The sequence below is a fragment of the Camarhynchus parvulus genome, chromosome 11, assembly GCF_901933205.1.
Source record: "Camarhynchus parvulus chromosome 11, STF_HiC, whole genome shotgun sequence".
Lineage (NCBI taxonomy): Eukaryota > Metazoa > Chordata > Aves > Passeriformes > Thraupidae > Camarhynchus > Camarhynchus parvulus.
This window is the reverse complement of record NC_044581.1, coordinates 9,160,568-9,184,653: the sequence shown is the minus strand read 5'-3', so window position 1 is coordinate 9,184,653 and position 24,086 is coordinate 9,160,568. Positions and strand designations below refer to the sequence as shown.

At 39.5% G+C, this 24,086-nt stretch overlaps 1 protein-coding gene across 2 annotated transcripts in view; it reads left to right on the top strand.

Moving 5' to 3' along the window:
• Positions 1-20,418, top strand: part of NFATC3 (nuclear factor of activated T cells 3) — a 64,778-nt gene extending 44,360 nt beyond the window's left edge. The window contains exons 10-11 of one of the 2 annotated variants that reach the window (XM_030956385.1): positions 7,858-7,959; positions 16,551-20,418. In XM_030956385.1, coding sequence (XP_030812245.1) covers positions 7,858-7,959; positions 16,551-16,675 — 227 coding nt within the window. In that variant the 3' untranslated portion in view covers positions 16,676-20,418. The remainder of the gene's footprint in view (positions 1-7,857; positions 7,960-16,550) is intronic. The other variant, XM_030956386.1, reaches the window with a different exon arrangement.
• The last annotated feature ends 3,668 nt before the right edge of the window (positions 20,419-24,086 follow it).

Here is a 24,086-nt window from a genome sequence, read left to right as displayed (position 1 = left end):
CCGCTCTGACTACCTTTTTGAGAAGTTCACTTTTAAAGAATATGTCATGCTAATAAAGACTGGAAGCACAGAAGGCCTGGCCTTAAAAGTTGTGTAAAATGTGTTTGGTTTTGATGAAGGGAATCATGCCAGTGTGTCTTTTCTAAAGTAGTCATAAATGTTGTGGTTTGGGGTTTTTTAAACCATCCCTGGTAATTACTTAATTGCATCAGCAGTAGAATAAAGACTTAAGTGTAGGCCATCTGTTAAGTATCTGTGTCAGTCCCAACTCCCTGCATAAATGGAGCTTTGCTGTTGTTACCTCCAGACAGTAGTAATAAAATTTAGTAAGAAATGCCTTTAAAGACGTGGCACAGTAGGAAGAAAATGAGAGAAACCAGTCTAGTTGAGCTTTCAGTTCAATAGCCACCTTAATTAAACAAAGCTCTCTTTTTAGAAACACTGTTTATCAATCAACTTAAGTTTATTTAGAAAGGAAGGAAGAGACTGATTCTGTCAAGGACTTACTGAGGGGATAAAAGCAAGGCTTTGTGAAATAGCATGCAGCAAAAAAATTGCATTTTATACTTTTGTATAGAGGAACGAGAGGGAAATCTAATGTTTCAAGAAGTGTCAGGTTAGAACCTACCTTTTCTCATCCTTCTTCTCTCCACACCCACAAAAAAAAAAAAAGTAGAAACAAATCAAATATAACTGAATACTGTGGTTAGACTGTTCATAAAGTAAGCAGAAGTGTTTAGCAGTTATGAACATCTTGGCAGTTTGTTTATAATTGTTCAGAAATTAAAATGGATGAACAGTAAAAAAGTTTTTTTCTCTATATCACAAATATTTGTTGCTTTTTGATACTATTTCTTTTGCTTAGCACTGAAAGTATGCCTTTTTCTGTGCTGACAAAGCCATGGAATCACAGGAGAAGCTGTTGGAGCCCCACTGGAAGCGTGGCCGCTTGCTGGTGGTTCAGAGTACAATAAACATGGGAGTCAAATGGCTGCAGCTTAATTAACTTCTTTTTTCTAATGATTGTTGTAGAAAATTAAAGAAGTTCTGATAACTGCTGATTAAACATACTTCATGTATGGAAAATTGAGCATGGATTTAAGTGCTGAGCTTGCCCTTGGCAGCAGCCCTGGGTTTGTGAGCAGTGCCTTTCCCTTCCACGGTGCCGCCGTGCGATGATTTCCTGGGGCTGGGTTTGGGGCTTGTTTGCATTTCCAATCTGCAAATACAAATCAGATGTTGAGCATGAAACCTGCTGTTCCCAAAGTCTGGAAGGGCATAGGGACAAGAAGCAAAGCTGCTCAGTTCTCTCAATGTGAGTGAATACTTCCTCTGCTTAATCAGCTTTAAGGGAAAAAAACCCCCATGTTTAGACAAGAACACTTTTTTCAATAATTTATCTGACATATTACTCTGGTTTAAAAAACAATTCTAAAATTTCTTTTTCTTGTATAATTGAATTTTAGTTTCTGTACAAATAATGCCAAGCACAAATAGCAAATAGGCTATTCTACAATAATGTTATAACAATTAAAGAAAAAAGTCCAAACATAATTACATACATAAAATGAGTGTTGATACAATATGTTCTCCCAACTAATACATCAAACCTGAAAGCTCTACTTAGTTGGAAAATAGGTTTTTGAAGGTTACCAATTAAGGCAAATAAACCTCTCAAAATAAAGCACTAAGGCAAAGCCAGTTGAAAATTCTTTAAATCATGTCTGGCTTACTGGCCTTAAATATTTAAATCAGTATTCTTAAAATAAACAAAAAACTCTGAGAGCATAAATTATCTTCTTTCTTTTAAGTAATGTATGCTGTTTCAAAATTAAAATAGTATCTATTTCTTTGCCAAGAAAATAAAATATTTCAAGAAATATTTTACAAAATTTCAGTGTAGTGTGGAAGTGCTACCCCATGATAAAGTAAATCACAGCATTACTGTGTATCTTGACAGAATTGGATTTAAAATTCTTAAAAACAAAATCCCAATTAAAAAACCCACAAAACTGAGAAATCCCCACCCCACCTCCAGATGTGGCTGTGTGCATAGTAGTTACATAAATTCATTTAAGTAAGACCCCCTAGAAATGATTCTTACTGCCTCCTCAGCCAACACTCAGGTGTTTTCTTAAAAACACACCAAAACCCCTTCCCAGTCACTGCCTAATACAGAACTACAAAGCTGCTTCGTCCATCAGTGCTCAAGTCAAGAGCATCTGGATTAGTCTTGATCCAGCATCTCCTGGAAATTGTAACCCATTTGTAGCTTCCCTGCAAAGTCCAAGGTGTTTGCCAGTGGCCAGATGGAGAACCTTTTGAAATGTTGCTGTATTCCTTTGCCCTTTACCTGGCTCTGTTCACACTGTGGTTGAACACAAGTTACACAATGGAAGGGTAGATCCTGCCCATGTGTCTGGCAAAGGACTTTCCTTTCCTTCCTTTCCTTCCTGCTTCTTTCCTTTCTCCCCATCCCCCATACTGAACTTTGTGTGACTCTTCATTGTCTTGTTTTTCAGGAGGACCTTGTTGATATCCTTAGACTTTTCTAATCTCCACCTTGAATTTGCTTTTATGGTTTTTTCCCCTCTTCTTATCCTTGCACCCTTCAGGGAGCACCTTCTAATTCACTTGAAACAAGGGATCAAAATGCATGAGGTCACATAGATACAAAATTCAAATTACATTATAAAAAATATTTGGAACAGAACACAATTTCAAAGTAGTATTGTATGCTACTACTTCAAAGGTATTCTGGAAAAGTTCTCTTTTCTGCTTAGGTTTTGCAGTTGTCAGGCTGCACAAGCTCAGAAACTTTTGGGCTGGAACTAAGTAAAAGCAGCTTCATGCACTTTTATTTGTCCCCTCTACCTTTTCTGTCTCTCAGTGTGTTGGACCTTTTTTCCCTTAGCATCACTCAGCAAGTCAGCTCTCTGGCCAACACTTCAGGTTAACATTTCCCTGGGCAGACAGTGGGGTTTTAGGGCTGCAAACAGATGTAAACAAGGCAGCTGAAGTGACAGGAAACAGGCAGCTGGTCATTTCTGGCCTTTCCCATATCCATCATCCATACTGGCCTCTGCTGCACACCCATCTAATAAAGTTTCTTCCCCACTTGAAAGAAAAGCTACTCAAAGTTAGACTCAGTCTGGTTATATGATGAGGCATAATTAATCTACCCCCTCTGTTTTTAAAAAGTGCTCCTAATGTAGTGATTAACCTATTCCCACTGTCAGGTTTTAGGTTTAAAACTGTTCCAATACTGTTGATCTCAAATTTAATCTTTTGTGGTTTGCAGTTTAGGAGGGAGTTTACCTTGGATTTCATGGCTTTCTACAGTGATGAGATTTCTAACATGTACACCTGTATTTAACCATTTTTAAGGTATTGTTTGGCTGGATTCAGCAAATCAGGATGACCTTCTACTAATCCTCTTATATTTTGTTACTCATTGCATCTCCATTACATAAAGCTGGAGATTAGAAAATCCAGTATGTGCATTTACTATAAATCATAACCAGAAATCCCCTAAGCACTTTGTGTATATAAAGCAATAAGGCTGCTTTGTCAGACACATTCCATGTAGAACTCTAAGCTGTTAGCATTCATTCATTTTAATAGTTCTGTGATAACTCTCCAGCTTATAAATTCTTTTCCTGAGAAGCTCAGATTATTCTGATCTTGGCTAGAAGACTTGTACATCTTTGCAGGCAGCTTTTTAACTGTAGCTTCAGCTTAATTTCTGGAGAATCAAAGTGGTGTGTAATAAGAAAGTATTGGAGAAGGACTATACTATGTATTTCTGTCTGTATTTAAAACTTACTTGTTAACAGATCAGTGTTAATTAAGGCAGCATCCTGCCATTGGAGGTCTGCAGAAGCACAGAAAAGTACTGAATGCTGGAGTCTGGTGTAGTGTGGAGGAGAGCAGCTCAAACTTGAGATGTACATCTCAAATCCAAGGTGTTTTTATTGTCTCCTGAGTACAGAGCGGAATGTTGCACCTTGCAGTGTGCCCAGCAAGGCCAAGGACTCTGACCTACACTGTGCCTGGAACTGTCAGAGCAATCCTGCACTAAAAGGCTTTCTGAAAACTCTACCAGTGTAGACTGTTCAGTGAAGTTGTGTTGAAACTCCTTCTTTCTTAGCATTCTGATTATGAAATCTGTATTGTCAAGCAGCATGAGGCAGCAGTAAAAAGCAATCCTGCAGTGAGATGTTGAGATGATAAGGCAGAACCTGAAATGTATTGAAAGAGAATGGAAATCTACTTTGAGAAAATGTGTGTTATGAACAGAATGAAGATCCAGACTGAGCAGTAGTCTAAAAGCTGAAGGATGGAGCAGTGAGCAAAGGTGAAATGTTTTGCATCAGGGTTGTCAAAGGGTGCTTTGACTGTATCATCTAGGGGATTCACTCACTGTGCCCATAAAATCTGTCAGTGAGGCATCCCAGTTACAGATTTTTAATGTGTGAAGATGTCAGCTAAATCCTCAGGTGTCTGTGGCCAGCTCTCCCTGGGAGAGCCACAGAACGTCTTGTAACTAAGGCAAAGTAAACTCAACTGACTCACCATGTCAAAAAGATTCCCATTCAAGAATTGGAAGAGGTTACAGACTTCTTCCATCAGTGCAGGTGGCACTTCTGCACCAAGGTGTGGCTGCTGGCAGTCACAGCAGAACTGGAAGGAGAGCAGTGCACCTTGTGACCCCAGAAAAAATCCACACAGACCCTTCAGCACCACTTCCCACTGCACAGCCCACGTGTCCTCTAGAGCCAAGGCTTGTGCTGACTTCTGTGTCAGACTCAGCTCTCTTCTTACGTGAGAGAAAAGGTAAGCATGACTGCAATGAGTTGGTTTCACCAGGCTGCAGAAATGCAGAGTGTGACAGCATAGCCAAGCCATGAGCAGAGTATTTGTTACTGTAGCAGGTAATTGCAGGGCTGGTGCTGTGATTCTGCAGGCACATTTCATTTTTCTGTACATAACGTGCATGGGAAAGCTATACTCCAACATTCCATACAGTTAATTGGAAAAAAATAGTACTGCTTAGTGAAGTTGGCATTAAACCTGGAATTACTGAAAGCAACCCTGGCCTATGGCTTGGAATGGTGACCTCTAAAGCACCCCCCTGTCTGTGGTAGTTTGCCACAGCAGCCCTGGCCTGACCTGTGACAGGTTTGGTCTCAGAGCAGCACAATCAGCTGGCTGCTCCAGCACAGACAACTGAGGGTTAATTAGAGCCTGGAAGCTTCTTCTTTTTTGTTAGGGAAAGTTGATACTTGCTGGTCATGTGGAGTCAAAACCAGGCTAAATATACTGCGCTAAGCAATGTGACATAGTTAAAGAGGTTGTTCACGTAAATTCAGCTGGTAGAGTTCTGTCTGGAGCTGACAGAAGAAAGTGTATGTCCCAGGAAATGTGTGCTGCACTCTGTCCATAGTTTTCCTTGAGGTTTGCTGATCCTTGTTACCTCTGTCAGGAGAGGAATTCTTCACCTGTCCTCTAAAACACACAGTTTGTATCAAACTTCTTACAAAGCATATTTAAAAATCTCCACTCTCTGCTACTCACTGAAGCAGCGCTGCAGACAATCATGCATTCTAGAATATTTTGGGAGATTTACTCTTCTAAAAGCAGTACATCTTCTAGGTTATGTCCCACAGCCTGCACATCCTGCTCCAGTTCAGCTGCAGTAAAGGATACACAGGCTAAACTTTTAATCAGATAGTGCTACAAAAACAGGAAGTTAATTGACTCCTGTAGGAGGAGATCCTGTAAACCAAATGGAATGACTCCAGGAGCTCTTTGGTCTGCAAGTACCCATAACAGAACTGTAATTTAAAGTTGACTTCCTGCTTTGACCCAAACCGGGTGCTCATAATTGAGGGTTTAAAGCTTTTCTTAAACTTTCTTTACCTAAAGACTGAGTCAGGACAATGAGGTCATTCAGAAAAGTATGAATTTTTGATCAGTTAAACAGATCTACCAGGTGTCATTTTTCTTGATTTTTGTTTCAACTTCCTAATTTTCATTTTGGCTTTATATTCTTTGGCTACAAAAAGCTTTCTCAAATGTTTAAGGTATTACAAAGTATAAAGGTATTTTCAATGTATATTTTTCTGGTACCTCAAGTTCTGCCTAATGTGTGTGTTAGAACAAAATCTTTATGCTGTATCACAGAGTTGAAAAGGCTGTTGTTTTATGTCCCATGTTTCCCAAACAAAAAGCAGTGTGTGCCCGAGGGCAGTGCATGCTCTGTTCCAGAAGGTGCTGGCTGGAGATGTTGTGTGTGCTGTGCATGGCACAATTTGTCAGGGATTGATAAAAGCAAACACTTACCACTGTCAGCAGCTTTGGTAGTGCATGCAAGAACCTCAGGATCTTGCTAAGTATGAAACTAATTAGAAAAAGTGCTCAGAAACATATTTCCCTGCCAGAGTGACATATAATCCTTACTGTATAAGCTGTGCTGTCTTAATGGTGCAGAGGCTGTTGCTTTATAAGCTAATGAACTCCACTGTTCTCTCTGGAGGCTTTTTGGCAGTGTTTGTTGTCTGCTCTTTTGAAAGCTTCACCTTTCTAAAGAGGGTTGTTGGTACAGTTAATTTGTTTCCTCACGAGGCAGTTTCCTGCCCATCTCCCTGGATTCATTAGATCTTTATTTAAATATCACTTTCTTGCTGTTTCTACCATAATTGATGGAGGAAAATGATCTTTTCTTATCTCCTATTATTTGAGAAGAATTTGTCCTTAATTTACTCCTTTCCTTCACAATGGCAGCGGACATTTTCATTGAAACCCAGATAATGCTTTCCACTTCCCATTTAAACGTGTGTAACTTTACACTTTGAACAATTAAGCATAAGAAGTCACCCAAAGAGGTAATTTGAACTGCTTGAATTTCAGAAGGAAGTAAGAGTAGATTCCTTTGTTCTCCCAGGAGTCATCCCTAAGCAGGGCTTAGATACCACGCTGGCAAAACAAGTGTGTGCCTCTATCCAGGAGGCACGAATTAGCCAGGGTCCAGAGTAATTTTCTTAACTGTGTTAAAGCCTAGTTGACTGAATTTGCAACCCTGTCTTGGGCAGGGGAAAAACCAAATCCAACCCTGTTGTAAGCTCTGCCTAGCTGCTGATCACAACTGAATAAACACAGACTTGTTGGTTGAAATAATGAACACACTATTTGACATTGGTTTTTCCTCTAGGAAAAGCAGTTCCATGAAATGCAGCTCTGCACTACCTGCAGGGCTTCTTACGTGGCCCACGTCTGAGGGAGCCACCTGTGCCAAGACAACACTTGGTGTTCTGCCCCTGGAGCTGTGGTGGCCCCACTGCAGAGCCGTGCCTTGGGCAGGCTGTGCGCTGGGACAGCTCCCTGTGCTTGGGGGAGAGGCAAAATGGCACAACAGGTTTTGTTCACTAGGACTCCTTTGCCTACCCTGGAGTTGCTGTCAAGTGCCACAAGTACTTCTAATTTGACCACAGTAAGTAAAGCAAATTAAAAAAAACTGAAGGAGGAATGTTCTAAACACCAATACTAAAATCAGATTTAAGTAGTATAAATTCATGATGATGCAACTATGCAGACATCCAAAAAAATAACCATTACCTATATGGCTCTGGCTGCTAAATGAAAGTAAATACACAAGAAAAGTGATACTGTTTTTAATAGGCACTCTGATAATTATAAATAGTTACTTATGTCACATACGCAGTGTTTGTGAATGAAACGGGGTATTTCAATTTAGTGCTATTAAAAGAAAAATGAAAATCACTTCCTGGTTGAGTGAACTGTAACTTCTTGGTTTAGTCCAGTCAGTAGTTATGTCTGTCTTCTTCTCTGACACAGACAGTTTTATCTCTGACCTGGAATACCAGCCATCAGGTTCAACAGAGAAATGGACTCAACATTCAGCACTCATGTCCAACTCCTTTGTGGAAAATCTAGAGGGTGAGTCTGCTTACTGAAATGCTTCAATGTTTGAAATTGGAGCACAAAGGAAAGGGGAAAGTGTTGTAAGAGTTTTAAGAGCTGCAAGTGAAAAGCACTGTGTAATACTGAAGTATTGCTATAACCAGACACCTCTGTATTCTGAAATAATTGGAAATTTAGCATTCATGAACCAGGTGTACACTCATTCAGTAAAAACCTCCACTCAGAGTATACAGAGCTGCCACAGAACTTCCTGTGTGCTGTAGGATCTAGTAAAATAGCATAAGAGGATATGAAAATCCTAAGCCAAATATGGACAAGGTAGAAGAGTGGCCAGATCAGTTAACTGAGAAATTTGCAATGTTTCTCTTTTTCGAAAAGATTTGTGTCAATTTAAATAGATGGAATACGGTGGCACGCACCTCCAGTCAGAGTATTAGGAACACAGGTTCATAACTAGATTTAGAGTTGAATGTGCACTATAATTGGGTAAGAATATCTGGATTTATTATTTCAGCTTCTTTATTTCACATATAAGCAAGATAATTAGTCCCTATGACTCTTCTAAATACTAATTATATTAGAAGTTGTTGCATGGTCTATTGGTCTTGTTGGTGTTTAGACTTTAGTAGTTTTCACTTTATTACATACATGCCTAAAATGCCAAAGAACTATACTGTCCTTTTTCTCTCAATACATGCACATATACATTATAAAGACTTATAACATTTTCTACTTTCTCCCTAGATTTGTAAAGGTTAATAATTGTAAATGTACCAGAGATTTGGTAACAGTGAAATAACCAAGCTCTTCATAAAACTTTCACGCAATTACTGTGTAGGCTGATCCTAAGTTTGCTTATGAAACTGAAATAAACCACACTGGTCTTTTGCCAACTTTCAAGAAACTTAATTCTGCTTTCCTTACCTATCAAAATGTTATTAGTAAGGTAAGTAGCTCCTATTTGGAATGGCAAAGCCAGGGAAAGGACTGTAAACCAAGCTGACATTCCTGTGTCTTGAAACAGCAAATCAATTAGTAAAATATGAGTTATAACTTAGATTATTTCAGTGTTCTGCGCTATGTCCTGTGCAATTCAGAATCTGGTAGGTTCAGAATAATTGTTGAAGAGCAGGAGTTCTTGAAAAATGGAAATTGAGGCTAATAATAAAATAAACCTCAAATACCAGTATCCCCAAGTGAAAAATAGCACATAGGGTGGTAAACCCCAAATTTAGGCCTATGAAATGTATGCTGACAGGTCCCTTTTATAAAGGGCACACAAACAGAAACCCAGACAGAAACACATTTACACACAAGTGTTAGCATTTGATAAATGCAATTGAGAAACATGGCATTTTTTAAAATGAAAATAATGGGTATTTTATGTATTTGGCACAATGTAGTGTGATATTAGTACAGGATAGGATACAGAGGAAAGTAAGATGGTTTTGTACCTTGAAGAATGCTCAGTGTCAAATCAGACAAGTTAACTGTATCCACTGCCAGTACAGAATTCTTACAGAGCCAATTTTCAGGCTTAAATTAGGAAGAACACAGCTTCTAAATTATACTGCTGAAGAGGAGAGCAACTGTGACTGTAGTGTGCTGCAGGAGATCAGAGCATCTACAAAGGCAGGAAATAACCAATGGAATACTTGAGTCATCCTTTATAGAAGGGGTAAGTGAGGTGGCTGCTACAGGGAGTACCAAAACATGAGGAGAACCCACATGAGGAAATATCTCTTTATTTGGTTGAAATGAGTGTGCAAAAACTTCTTGAAAAAATTAAATCTTGTTTGGTAGCAGTTTTAGCATCACAGGCTGTGACAAACTTGAAAAGATAAACTGTAGAAAACAATCAAGTTTATGAAATTATAATAGGTGGTCAGAAGGGTCACACAGTTGCAAGCAGTCTGCAGATGATTTATGAAGGTTCATAAGTGTGCAATTACTCTGCTGTGAGAGAGACTACAAGCTGCTTCCACTTGCAGAAATCAGAACAGAACATAAAAATTATGAAGTTAAATGGGAAATGCGACCAACAGATGACTAATCAGTTATTCAGTTAAAATGAGGTAAGTGATGTTAGAAAGTTTTGTGTATTGATGTTGACAATTGAGGAACTAGAGATTCTCATGCCGAGTCCTTTGAAAATGAGACATGTTGCAGGACCTGCCTCAATGTAAGGTGTCAGTAAAAAGGTTTCAGAGCAGTGACAGTGACAATTGTCTTCAAGTAGATGACATGCCAGACAGCAGCTCTGGAAGAGCAAGCAACAGTTAATTGTAAAGTGGAACCTGGTGTGGAGCCTGGGTAAATGTGACACTGCTGCTGCTCTGCTATTCAGAAGGGTGAAAACCAAAAACTGTCTAGAAACCTCTACAGCAAGATCTTGTGATTAAAGGAAACCAGGTAGTTAAAGTGGAAGTTAGAGTAAGGGAAAGAATCAAACCTGCACTCATCAATACAGTGCTAACTATTCTCCTTTAAAGCTGTCTTGAATTTAAAATGAGAGCCATGAGAACTATGAGAGCTTGCTCAGTAGTGTTAAAAGTAGTCTTGAAAGGGTGAATAAATGCTAGGAATGTCCAGGGAACAGCAGAGAATAAGAAAATGCTACTTCTTAGATCTATTTTGTGGCCACATTTTGTCCCTGATGCCACAAAGGAATTAGATGAATGCCTGTTGTTGGATCTGCTAGAACTCTACGGCCAGAAAAGGGAATGAGGAGAAAATGCCAAATATAATAAAATGAGTGAGGGGCACAGAAAAGGTAATGGAAGATAATTCCTGGGAAGGAAACCAGTAAATAACCACCAAGTAATCCTGGGGCAAGTTCAGCACATCTAAAATGCATTGCTCTTGCTATAGGGAGTTAAGCTTTGCAATCTGCTGTCACAAAATATTGCAGCTGACAGAATTTTGCGCAGACCTTAAAGATCCCAGAGAGAAAAATCCAAATGGGAACATTTGGCACAAAAGATATTGTCTCTAACTCAGGAGTTCCCTGGGAAAAACACATTTTGGAGGCTGGTGGAACATCCTGAGGAAGCATTGTTGTATCTTGCACACGTCTCTGCTCTTGCCCATTGCAGTGATCTGTAATCTGAACTGGTTTGCCTGAAGTTCTCCATAGAGGTTTTCAGGAAGTATTTTTTACTTAGAAAAACCTAAAATGTTTGGTAACTGCCAATAAAGATACTTGCTTGTCCTGTAGAAAGTAGATGAGTGGCTTCCTGCAAGGAAAAAGAGGTTACTTGCATTATTCCCTGAAAGGCCTGTAGGTTCATGAATTCCTTTATCTTATATTCTTATAAAATATATATATACTTAGATATACTTCTGTTTTCCTTTGTGCTCCAGTACAAAATATTTGTCTTTTTAGCACAATGAGAGGGGAAATTAGATACAGAGCAATTCAGAAGCATGTTAGTTTTTGCTTGGCATTTGATTAAGGAAGATAATGCCTTTTGATATTAGAACTTCAAACACCTTAAAAACACCTTAAGAGAACTTGTTATTCTAAATTCATAGCTGGAGGGTTAATTTATCCAAAACATCCAGGAATTTATTATTAGAAGCACCAACTTCTAATGCTGATGTCTTGCTTCATAGCACAAGAGCTCTGTTCTGTTCAAATCCGTGAACATGGATCACTTTCTGTAGGTGGGAATTTCTCCAGAGGGGTTGGTCAGTGCTGGAACAGCTGATGGGATCAGCACCCATGGCTCTGGGTGTCACTCACTGCACAAATGGCTGAGCTCTTCAACCTAACTTTAGGTTAGCAACTTCTGGATAGCAAATTGCAAAGTTTGAAGAGCTCATCCTGCGCAGCCTGGCTGTCAGGCTGTGGCTTTGTCAGCTGTCCAGGGCAAGCCTTAACTGACCAGAGGCAAAACCCTCAGGGGCGGGGGGGGCCTTGGTGCTCCAGCTGCTGCCACTTGTGCAGTGAGCAGGGACTGGAAACAGGCAAACAGAGCACAATGGGAAATGAAAACCATGGGAAGAACCCAGTACAACAGAGTAAGTGGTTGCTCTTATTTTACAGCAGATCCAAAAGTCAGAGCTGCTTCTACTCTGTTCTACCCATATTGATGTTAGGATGCTGCTTCATATTTTGCAATTTTTAATTTTGTAGGCTGGAGCCTCTGTCTGACATTTGGTGCTTTCTCAATGCAGTGTGTTGCTCCTTTTCCAATGCAGCACAGAGAGGCAAAAGCTTTGCAATGCAATATTGCAGTATCACCAGTACTGACCAGGCCAGTCTAATGTCTGGAGCAGATTTTCTCCCCACCAATTTAATTTCTGTTCCACACCATCTATTTTTAACTGTTAGTATAAATTTACCAGCCAGCTTATGTTCTAGATAAATACTAACGGATGAAAAGGTGAAACTATTGCAAATAAAGTAACAGCTGAAATTCTGAAATCTGGGAAAACCGCCAAAGAGGTCAATTACATAGACAGAGGAAAGTTGTTAAAATAATTTCCATTTCACAACCCAATATTAAAAAAAAGGGGAAAAATAATATTTTAAAAACCTGCTGTATCACATTTTGATCTGTGCCATATCTGACAAGTTTTCAAAGTGCAATTATCAGTGTTGTATGGAGGAATATGCCACATGTGTACACAGTGTAGTGTGTGCACCCCTCTCTCTCTTTGTCTCCTCCAGTAGTCATTTCAGGATTATTGACCTGGACTGTTAGCACAGAAAACACTTTGTAACGCTTTGATGTCATCTACTCAGTTGACACTGATCATCCAGAATTATTTTAGGTATCAGTAGATACCAAATGATTCCTAAATATTAGCAAGGCCTCTGTAATGCTTCACAGTGTGTAAGACATTTCTGGTTCCTCCTGACTTGAGGAGTGAGTAGGGGTCCAGGCTGTGGGATCAGCAGTCAACACCTGGCACCACAGGTGCCAAACAGTCAGGGACTTAACTGGAGGGGCCATGGACTGAAAAGTCAAGGTCCTACTTGCACAACTGTTCATCTAAAGTCTAATGAAGTTGGCTCTCTCCAAAGAGGCAGCAAAAGTATGAGCTACAAAACACATGAACCTGGCAGACAGAGCACAGAGAACATGAAAACCATCCTGGAGATCTGTATTGCAGAATCCCAAACAAGCTCTGCAGCCTTCCCCTGCAAACTTGTGCTGAAGAAAGGAAATGGTATCAAGACCAGGAGGTTTAACAAAGCCATGCATGCTCTTTCCCAGTGTCTAGTTGCTAATGGGATGGCTCTTAAGGTTAAGCAAGAGGGATATGAAATCTTTGTAGATATATTTTTTAGGACAGAGTAGCCCCTGCAGCCCACAGTCAAAAGTAGGAGAGTGTGGGAAAAGTGATTTTTTAAAAGTAAAGAAATTTTCTTTTGTTTGTAAAGGATCAGCAGTAGAGCCTGAACTTGTTCTTTCTCAGAATTGTTGAAATTTGTTCCTCTCTGAGTTTGTCACCTGAAGAACTTGAGTTTTGCTAGATAATATTGTAGAAAACCTGTACTTATGCACATTAATTAAGTTTTCAGTTTTAATCACACACTGTTACATGTTGTGTGCTTGCCCCTCTTTGGAAGAAGGTGACACGACATGCATTCAAATACTGACCTGGATTTCTCTTTTAGTCTTTAATACAAAAAGGAAAATGTTGGATGATTTAGCCCTCAGCCTTGAACATTCTTATGCAGGATTTTATTTCTTACTGACTAGATGATTTACATTTGAAACTGCTTTAATTTATACCATTCCCCACCAGGAAGACAAGTTCTGATAATGCTGGTATTATATGAATATTATATGTGCCATGGAAGATTAGAGACTGATCTGAGCTGCTGCCTTCTGCAAGTTCTCCTTTCTTTGAAGCTTTTATTTTTACCCTCATCTGCACCTCATCTAAACAATGGAGAGTCTTCTGGAGTCTGCAGGCTCCCCCCAGTCCATTTGTTTGGTACAGAGTTCCAGACAGCTGAAATGGACATTCTTGGAAAGTACAGAATAGGAAGATATGTTAGTTGGGAGGCCAAGGTCTGTGAAAAAACACCTTGGTCAGACACAGCAGGAAAAGCATTTTCGGCCTTTTCTTGAGGCCTGCAATGTGCTCTGGCAGAACACTGATTTACATACTTATTTTGAGAAAAGCACACTTGAATACTGGTTGGTTTTATAAATTAGCAATTCTTACAAAGTCACTGAGACAAGTGAGGGTCTTCCACTAGACCAGATCTGTATTCACCACATGCTGAAAGTATTGCAAAAAAACCCCACTGAGCTACAAACAGCTTCTTATAAACAAATCAGTGATTATTTAGAACAAAGCAACACAAACTAACCTGTAGCTTTAATATTCTACATAATGACTTCTGCAGAAGTTTGGCAAATAAAACCCCATGTGACCAGCTATTGTCTTCAGTGTAATGTGTTCTAAGGAGAATGCAGTGCCAATGGCTACGTGCTGTTCAGTTAAACACCTCTGCCGGTGGGAACTACAAAACATTGCAGGACAGACCAGTTTGTGCTGATGGTGCTAGTACAGATACAGATCAGCCATCAAAACTTAAGGGAAGTAACTAATAATTTCAAAATACTGAACTTTGGAATGTTATTTATAATGTTTTCATTGTAGCACTCATGAAAGTTTTAGCAGTACTGAACAGCTGGGACCCTGGAATTGCACAAAGTTACTGTTGAGTAGGTAAGAGCTGTTGGAGCTCCTGAGAGCAAGCTAATGAATGCCCTGACAGAAGCTGGTGGAGCACAGTTCTTATGAATAAGCATCTATCATTTGTTTAAAAAATAAAAAGTTGTGGGGTTTTTTAGCAGTTGTTTACTTATGTATTGTATTGGCCTAATCAAAATACTTGGGAAAGTGCCCTACCTGCAATCACAGTTTCCAGTGTCCTTGTGCAGTTAAGTTCATTGAATGATAGGTTTTTCTGAAGCCAGATGAATTGCACATCTTGTAATACTTGAGGGAATTGGCTTTTGCATGGTGGGTGTGACCTGTTAGAACCCTTGGGTTCAGTACCAGAGTGTAACAAGCTGTCCTTGCACTCCTGAGGAGAAAACCATTGCAGGGAGGGATAACAAACACCTCCTCCACTACACAGGGCTGTGCAGGGGGTGGTTTTAATGCTTTCCTGAGTGACACAACCTCTTTTCAGAGCTGAATTTTCTAAGTTACATGGACTTCAGCATATTCACAATATGAATACTTTTTTTTTTCAGAACTACCACTACTGTGATGAAGGGCAGTGCTCAGGCTGTTCAGTGCTAGAAACACAATTTACACCACCTGTAGATTAGTTTTGTTATGCTTCTACCGGACAGGAATAGTTGGTAGGAAAGTAAATCCTGCTATGGAAAATTAAGGAAGCATTAAGAAAGGTGGTGAAGTGCATCAACACTGTTCTGTAAAATTACCCAATAGAGAACAAAGTACTAAAAGCCTGGGTTCCAAATCTGTTAAGATGTTCAATAGAAGCACCTTATTAGCAGAACAAAACGTTCTAAACATAAAAATAGTCAACAAAAGGATCCATTAAATACCTGTTTATAGAAGGTCCAAGCAAACTCATTCAATGATTAGGGAAAAGCTTCTGTAATTCAGCCTATTCAAAGTCTTGCTGAGAAAGAGATTATATAACTTACTGCCCACTCAGTAATGGGAATCAACAGGATTCATTGCTTCTAACAATGAAATAATAATTTGGATTGTGATTATGGTCCAATATTTTTCTAAAATTTGTCATTATTATTTAATGTGATATTTTTCATGTCCACATAGAATGTTATTCAGTTTTCTTTGATAACATTACCAAGGTCCATCTTTGTAAAATAGACATTTCTATCATTGCTTTTACACTTAGCCTTTAAAATTATAATTTTTATCATCTTCCAATCAATTGTCCTGCATTTAATTACATAGGATTTAGAGTAGGAATTCAAGATTGTAATTTCTTAATAATCTAGGTTAACTTTGTCACATTCATGGAGGTGTCCCTCACTTTTAAATAGTACAAGTTGATTAAACTTGGCTGAAGTTGACACACAAACTGGCCTGTATATTAGTGCATCCTGAATCTTCACTGTAGAGAAATTGACTGATATAATTCAGGTACTGTGCTTTCAGAAATGCAAGTATACAGAAAACTGGCCAAATTAATAGGTATGTAGTGTTTAAAAAGAATATTCTCTTAACCTGAATCCAGGTTCTTAGGAAGTTCTGTAAGTAGCCTGAAAGAGCCAGGAGTTACTCGAGTTATTTGTTGTGCTTGTCACACTCTTGAACAGAAGGAGTTCTGTGGGGAAATCTCGATAAACCTGACCTCTGCTATGCCTTTCTGTTACCTGTGTGTCATGAATGCTCATGTGCTTATTTTCTTCAAGGGGCTTAGGGATTCTCCTGCATGGATTATGGCAGGATGTTTTTTCCCCCTTGCTTAACTGTTGCTGAAGTCAGGCTCCTCATTCATCTCCTCTTACATAACAGCATCAAGGCTTAGCTCTGAAAGTATTTATTTTTTAAAGGGTTATACTGATGAGTTCTGCCTTTTGGAAAGCATAAAACCTGTCAATCTTTAATATTTCTTTTTTTTTTTATAGTGAATGAGATCATAGGAAGAGATATGTCACAGATCTCAGTGTCACATGGAACAACAGTGGCCAGCCAGCCTGCGCATCCGTGTCCTGGATCTCTGGAGACGAGAATATCTGATGGAATCCAGTAATGGATAAGCTAACGACTCAACATCCATGAAAACATCACAGTTTCTCTGAATATTTCTTCGTCCTCTTCCTCTTTAGACTTACTGTGCTTCCAACTCTGTGGCCTTTATGAACTGGAACAGTGGATCCTTGCAAAGCCCTTTTAGTGGGTTACATTTTTGATGTAGAGACAGAGCATTTTAATTATAGTTCCTCAGATGCTGTAAAGAGACTTCTTAAAATGGACACACAGAATCTACACCAGATATTTTAACTGTTTTAAAGTTACAAATAAGCTTTGCTTTTTGCATTTAAATAGAATACTTTTATATTTTAAGTGCTTCAGGTGTGTGGAGGTGTTAGTTTGCTCTTATAATATTCACAGTCCTGAACGTGGAAGATTTAATGCACATCTTCAGTGTGCTGCTTGCCCTTAGAGGTAGTATAGTTTGTAACTGATGATTTGTAACACCTTTTGGTCATTTTGGAAAGCCTTTAAAGCTTCTGTTGTTTCATTTTTTTTCTTAATAAGATCTTCCAGTGGCAAATTTTACCTGTCATCTGAAGCCAATGCCACGGAAGCCATTGTGTATATGAATACTGTAGTGTTTTCTTTCTTAGATTCATAGGAAGCAAAGCCAAATGTAGATCTGCACTTGTTTATAAACTGAAGATGTTACTTGATAGGCTGCAAAAAGACCATTCCATCATGAAAGTGTTGGGATAGAAATTACATTCCAAAATTTAACTTTTATAACTTTGTGGATAATCTTCCTGATCTTTATTAGCACAGGCTCCTTCTTGAAATAGCTTTTTTCTTAGCAAGTTACATTTGTAATCAAATTTGAGCAGTAGGATTTTAGATTAAAGAACAGCAACATCAAAGCCATGTTAGATACAGGAGAAAATGTAATGTTTGCTGAGGATCTAAATATTCCCATTATCCCTGCAGAATATGGGTTTAAAATCACCAATTCAGTGGCATTCAAGTTTTCAATGCAATAGATCATTTGATCACATCTGTATCTTTTCTAGGCTGTATGCCCAACCATGCCACTTGGAACTCCTACGGAGATGACAGTTACCGTTCCTTAAATTCAGGCTGTTTGTAAATGTCAGTTTGCTAAAAGTAATTTACTGTGAATTAGTGGTTAGGCAGTACGATGTGTCCATGTTTAATTTCAAAGGTGTGAAGCAGGAGCTACCAAAGAAATACACAGGATTCAGCAGCAGCAGTAAACTCTGTGCTGTGCTCTGAGGATGCATCTCCCTTATCCCCATAATCTGATGAATTTGAAACAATCTGTTTACATCATTACTTAAAAATCTCTGGTCTTTCCAGTTAGACACTGTGGAGAGGCCTGTGGAGGCCACAGCCATTTCCCTCCCCCAGGAATCGCTCATTACAGAGCTTCCCTCCATTGGTATACCAGTCATGGCAAAGGAAGGTCAGCAGTATAGGGAACCTCAGAACATCCAAGGTGTTCCTTTCAGTTGCTCATTTGGGTGAGCCATGACAATCTAACAGAAATTAAAGAGTGAATTAACACAAAGAATTAGAAAATTGGAAAATATATTTGCATTGGATCCAGTTCAGACAAGTGTAGCCATTTTAGCAGTTAACACATGGGGAGCACATGCCCTTTGTAGACTTCAAATGAATGAAAGGGTCTGACAGTGGAGAGCAGTGCTGAGTTATAACACCTGGGAAGGCAAACACAGCTTCTACTGATGTTGCATTTTGGCAAACAGTGGTGGGGAAAACTTTCCATTGAGCCTTTTGCAGGCAGAATCTTACACCTGGAATGAAGTCAGTGCCCAAGCAATACCATAGCTATAATCCCATCTCTGTAACAGCTGAATTATGAACTTTTAAAGACCATATTAAGTGGGTAAAATAGTAATTTTATCATGTACTTCTTTTAAGAGTGTAGCCTGAGGCTACTAACTTGATGTATCATAATTATTTCAAACAACTTAATGTAAGGCCACTATGTACCTGCTGGGAATCTTAAGCATCCTTTTTGTGAATGTACTGTTGAGTGGTGCAAATCTTGACATTTGCAGGAAATAATTGGCAGGGCTGGAATCTGGAAAGTGTGATATTGTAATTGTCCCTCAGTAATGGTGCTTTACTCTGTCCTCTACTTGTGTACGTTAAAGGTCCTAGAAAGAACTCACAGAAATACATCTACTTCTCTTTTTAACACCTTCAAAACAAACCAAACCACACAATGCTGTTAACCATGTCATTGTCTCACAGTGTGTGCTGGTGGCAAGGCACGTTCCAGTTTTCATTCATGTGTTGGGTCTTTTGCATTAACCATTGTTTGTAGGAGATTTCTGACTGAAAAGCTTTTCATACTGTATGGGATTTATGCTCCTTTATCCTGCTGGTACAGACTCTCCTTGCAAGTTCTCCAAGTAGCTGGAATTCACACTGTACCTAAAATATAGGAGCCCAAACAATCCGGAGTTGCTATGCACTAAATTTTCTGATGCCTTTAAATACCTTGATGCCTGTAGACATAGAAATGCTTTCCTATTTAAAAATGAAATTTAAAAAATATAGCTTTGGATACTAAAGCAGTTTTGTATTTGCCTTGTAAAAGCTTCAATACAAGGGTCTTAATTTTATTTTAGCTTGTGTGATACCGTAGATAAAGACTGTTAATCTTGTATAATTTTAGTGGTATAAAAAGCACATTATCTCTATTGGACTATGCAAATTTAATTAAACAACAGAACCCGGCAACTGTTAATATTTTGTTGGCATCCACTTCCTTGTCCTTAAGTCCTGTCTTCTCCCTGAGTACTTTCCCAAAAATTTTTAATAACTTAGATTATCCTGAAGGAAAGCCTTAATGATGAGGTAGCTTTTCTATAAGGAGGGTCAAAGATCAATGTTTGGGGGGAAAAAAAAGGGGGTAGTATATTAATCCAGGGGGACAGGGGTGAGTTCTGAAATTACCATAAACTAGGAATCTGAATTTCTGTAGTAAAACTTACCTGTTATCAGGGGAACTGCCACCCTTTTTAAACCAAAGAATGAAAAAATGGTTTTGTTCTGATACAAAGCTTTGAAACTCTATTTTTGATACTCATAATGGATGTCATTCCTTGAGGTTCGGAAATCGTTCAAATTGAAGTTTTATATTTTAAAACGTGGGACAATAAAGATTAAGTTCTAGATGTTTACAGAGCCTTGTATTGTAATTTCATGTACATTTTGTATTTTAAACATTTTTGTAAGTTATGATTGCAGTGCTACTTGCAGAAATAAAGGGAAAAACTTGCATTTAGGCTCTTAAATCATAGTGTTCAAATAAATAAAAATAATGCAAATACATTGTCATTTATTTGAAGTGCAGACTCAAATGTACTGGGAGGAAACTCCATTTGTGATGCAGTGGTAACCAGCTGTGCCAGGCTGGGACAGGGGAACTGAGGGACATTGGATATTCCCCCTGGAAGGGTGATCTGACAGAGATTGGGGCTCAGACTGGAGCCAGCAAAGGTGAACCTCCACCTGCCTAAGAGCTGATTAGCAGTGCTGGCAGAGTATCAGCCTGCACAATACTGCTGCTCCCCTGTTTGCAAGTGTCATTGTTTCAATTAGACAATCACAAGATTATTTTGAAAGATTTTTCCAGAAATTATTATTCAAGGGAGTTCATCATAAAAAGTAATTCCCATTCCTGAAAGGATATTATCATAGGTAAGATGTAGTTAAACAGTTTCTGAAATAAATGTGAAATTCCAACAAAGTTTATGGTACTTGCCAAATCCTGGCTGATCAGGCAGCACCGAGGGAAGTTCCTGTGGGTACAGTCAGGCCTTACAATGTGTATCTCATCTCAGTGATCTTGGTGCTACTGGAAAGGTTTTTATCTCCCCTGCAGTTTCCTGCCGGGCCCTTTCCCCACCCGTGGAATCTCAGGGAGGTGTGGGGCAGTTCCGAACCGAGCACGGAGGCAGAAGCTGCGGCCTTTGGCTGCCACGCTCACCTGCCTGCAGAGAGCAGGAGCCGGGATCCCGGCCAGGCTGGGATCAGCGTCCCTCGGAGCGCCTGTCCCGGCCCATTACCTTCAGCTGCATTTGGCTATAAATACACCAGAAAGGGGATGCTCGAGTGGCACCAGCCGAAGGCACGGTAAATATAGCCGAGCTTTAGTAAAAATAGCCCCGGCAGTTTGAAAGCTGTTCACATGTTCTGTAGGGTGATTACCCGGGGTATAATTAGCACACACCGACACCAGCAATAAGCCATTGACTGCGTCTCCTTTGCCGTCAATTCAAGTCGCCTTTCAGATGCAAATGGCTGGAGGCTGCTCCGCTCGGTGCTGGGGTGGGACAGGAGAGGATCTGCGCTCAGCCAGGGCGGGTGGAGCTCAGCACTGACACGGCTCTCGGTGCAGAGACCAGGCTTTGTTCCAGGCAGGGTGAAAAAGTCGCTTCTACCTTGCACAACACTGATTTGGTGTTTCAGGTAATCAGAGAAAAGGAATGTCCTGTTAAAGTCAGTTCCTTCAGAAGAGTAACCAAACGTTAGTACACTCGGGACCCAAACCCAGAGGAAATGCTGGCAGAAATCAAGGCCTTTAACTTCTCATATTGTAGCCAGTATTTCCTTACAATATTCCACAGCACAGACTTGTGCTGTCTTCTTCCTGCTGCTCCTTCTGGACCTCTCTCTCTGTCTCTGCCTAAAGCAAAACACCAATGTATATTCTGTATCTACCACATGCTCACTGGACTGAATGAGGTGAGGATTGAGCTGTTTTGTCCCTACCTTTTTTCTTTGCCCCTTGGCTTCAATAATTTACAATAACAGTATTCAGGAACTAGCCACTGCTGTAGTGAGTGAAGTATTAAGATATGTAGAAGGCCATGGAAAAGAAAAAACTCTTTTCAATATATTCAAATTCATGCATAGTTTTGTATACAAAAAGCATTGTTATTTGCAGGGATCCTCTAAAAATTATTTTACACTAACCTACTGTTACTTTTGTTAACACCTGCTACATGCAAAAGAAAACAGAAGGAAAAAAAAACCAGACTAAGATACAGAAGCAATAGAAAAGGAATATTTACTTTGCAAAGACTTGGATGTTCCATAGATCATGTTTTTGAAGAGATTCATCCACTAGAAAAGTCAGGCTATACAAGTTCTCAAGCTGCAAATGTAAAGTTTTCATTTCATTTGTGGTTTTTATTACCAGAAACTGAAAAATAAATACTTACCTCTTCCTTTCTGTCATTGCTGTGACACCTGCTGGTAAGAGTTGGAAGGATGTTTGTAGTCTGTGCTTGTTCTTGCCTGTAATTTTTGATCAAAGAAAAGTGATGCACCCAAAGAGGACTTGATATGAAAATATTGCTTGGGAATGCAGTGCTGGATAATCTGTGGTGTCATGTGAATGTAAGCTGAAGGGAAAAGGGAACAACTACTCTTCTAAGTTCTTCTGACAATGGAATGATAAATGACTGATGGCTTAGAAAGGTCCTTCTTGTAATAAAAAGCAGGAAAGACAGGGAAGCAACGTGTTAAAAAACCTGATGTTGGGAAGGCAAATATTTTCTAGAAAACAGGCAATTATAAAAAACAATAACCACCCTACACATTAACAACTGCAGCATCTCTCAATAAACACCTCCACACATTAATGACTGCAGGTTCTGGAATCAAAGACAAAAGTTCCTAAATCCAGCTTCTCCACATAAGCAAGCTTCTGGCTGTAACACCAACATCAAGGATTTAGGCTGGCAAAGAGCATTTTTTAGAACAAGGCATGAAAGGTCAGGGTTGCCTTCCTAAATTTACTACAGCTCGGTACAGAAGGTGTGACGGATTCTTCTCTGCCAAGGAGGCACAACTACTGCAGCAACCACACAGCACAGAACAGCTGAGTGTTGTCCTACATGCATCATAATTTTTTTTCTCACAGCAATAAAAGGATCTGTTTGTAAATATTCCAAGAACTCCCTGGTGTATCCACCAGCCAAGTGTTTCTTGCAATGTGTTGGAAAAGGACAAGACAAGCTTCTAGCAGTCAGTATGTCACTGTTTTCAAGTAGGAAATTCTCTAAGTATGATGCAAGAACAGATTTTTCCAGTCTTCTGTCATTTGAAGAAGTGCCTCCAGAGCTGCTGCATAGCCTGTCCAGAGCTGGTTTCCTATGATTTAATGAATTAAGGTTTACTTTCAAGGTTTTCCATTTTAAGAATTGCATCATAATAAAGATGCAACAACCATTTACAGGTCAGAAATAGCTGCAGTTGACAGCAGATGTGCAGATTTCCAGTTTAACTGCCATTGGTTCAACTTTACCCTGTGTGTTTTCTAGGCTGGGTCTCCATGTGGAAAGGTTGCTCAGGACATTAATCCTCACACCTGCCTGTCACAGCAGCTCCTGCTTAGGTCTGTGCTGTGTGATCAGTTCCTGCTGCAACTGTTTCTGTCTCCAGCTGTGCTGATCAGCACACACAGTATTACCAGTACATGCATTTCTGCATTTCCATGTTCCCACCATTTCTTCCCTTACCAGGAATAAAAATTGGCTAATAAAACCTTCAACAGAAAGCAACTATGAGAGGTCAAGGATAACTTTATTCAAGTAACAGCAAATACCAGCCTGTGACATTTGCCTGGCTGTAGTCACAGTAGCTGGAGGAGGAGTATAAGCCATCAAGCCAGTAGGACAAATAAGGCAATACTCAAACAGAATTAAGTGCTACTATGGGATTATTTTTTTCTTAGGATATGAAGAAAGAAGCTATGCCAAGAATGTCATCATTGCCATCTGACCTCACCACTGACAGAAGTTCTAATGGAAAAGCTGCACAAACAATGGAGGATAACAGGCAATCCAACACTGGCCAGATCCAGGCTGAATGACATCGTGGCTTGGAGAGGCACAGCCATACATTTTGTGGCTGTCAGTAAAGTTTGCTGAGAGACTCAAATGCTGCTTGCCCAAGCCTAAACATTTTGGAACTAATCCAGCTGCTAAAATGACACTGGAGACCAATAAGGTTTCCTTAGCTAGAAAGAGGAATACAAAACATACAAAAGACAGAGAAAAGGAGGAAAAGAAAAAAGAGAAAATATTTTGGTTACCATGCAAGTCTGTCTCCAATTACAGGCTTCCACTCCTGTGAAAGGCTGACCTCAACTACTTCATAGCAGAAAGCAGGAAAATCTCCCACAATGTTCTACTTAGATTTACTTTTTAGATAGCAGTAAAGCTGCAAAAATAATTTTTTAGATAAGCAACAGTTAAACATATCACTGGCTAAGCAGGGCACGTTCTAATGTAAATTGTTCCATTTTTCTGTGCCATTTGTGCCCTCCTGCCCAGACCACCCCCACAGAGACTCTGCCTTCATGACTTTGTATCATTTTCACATATAGTACACTAACCTCAATATTT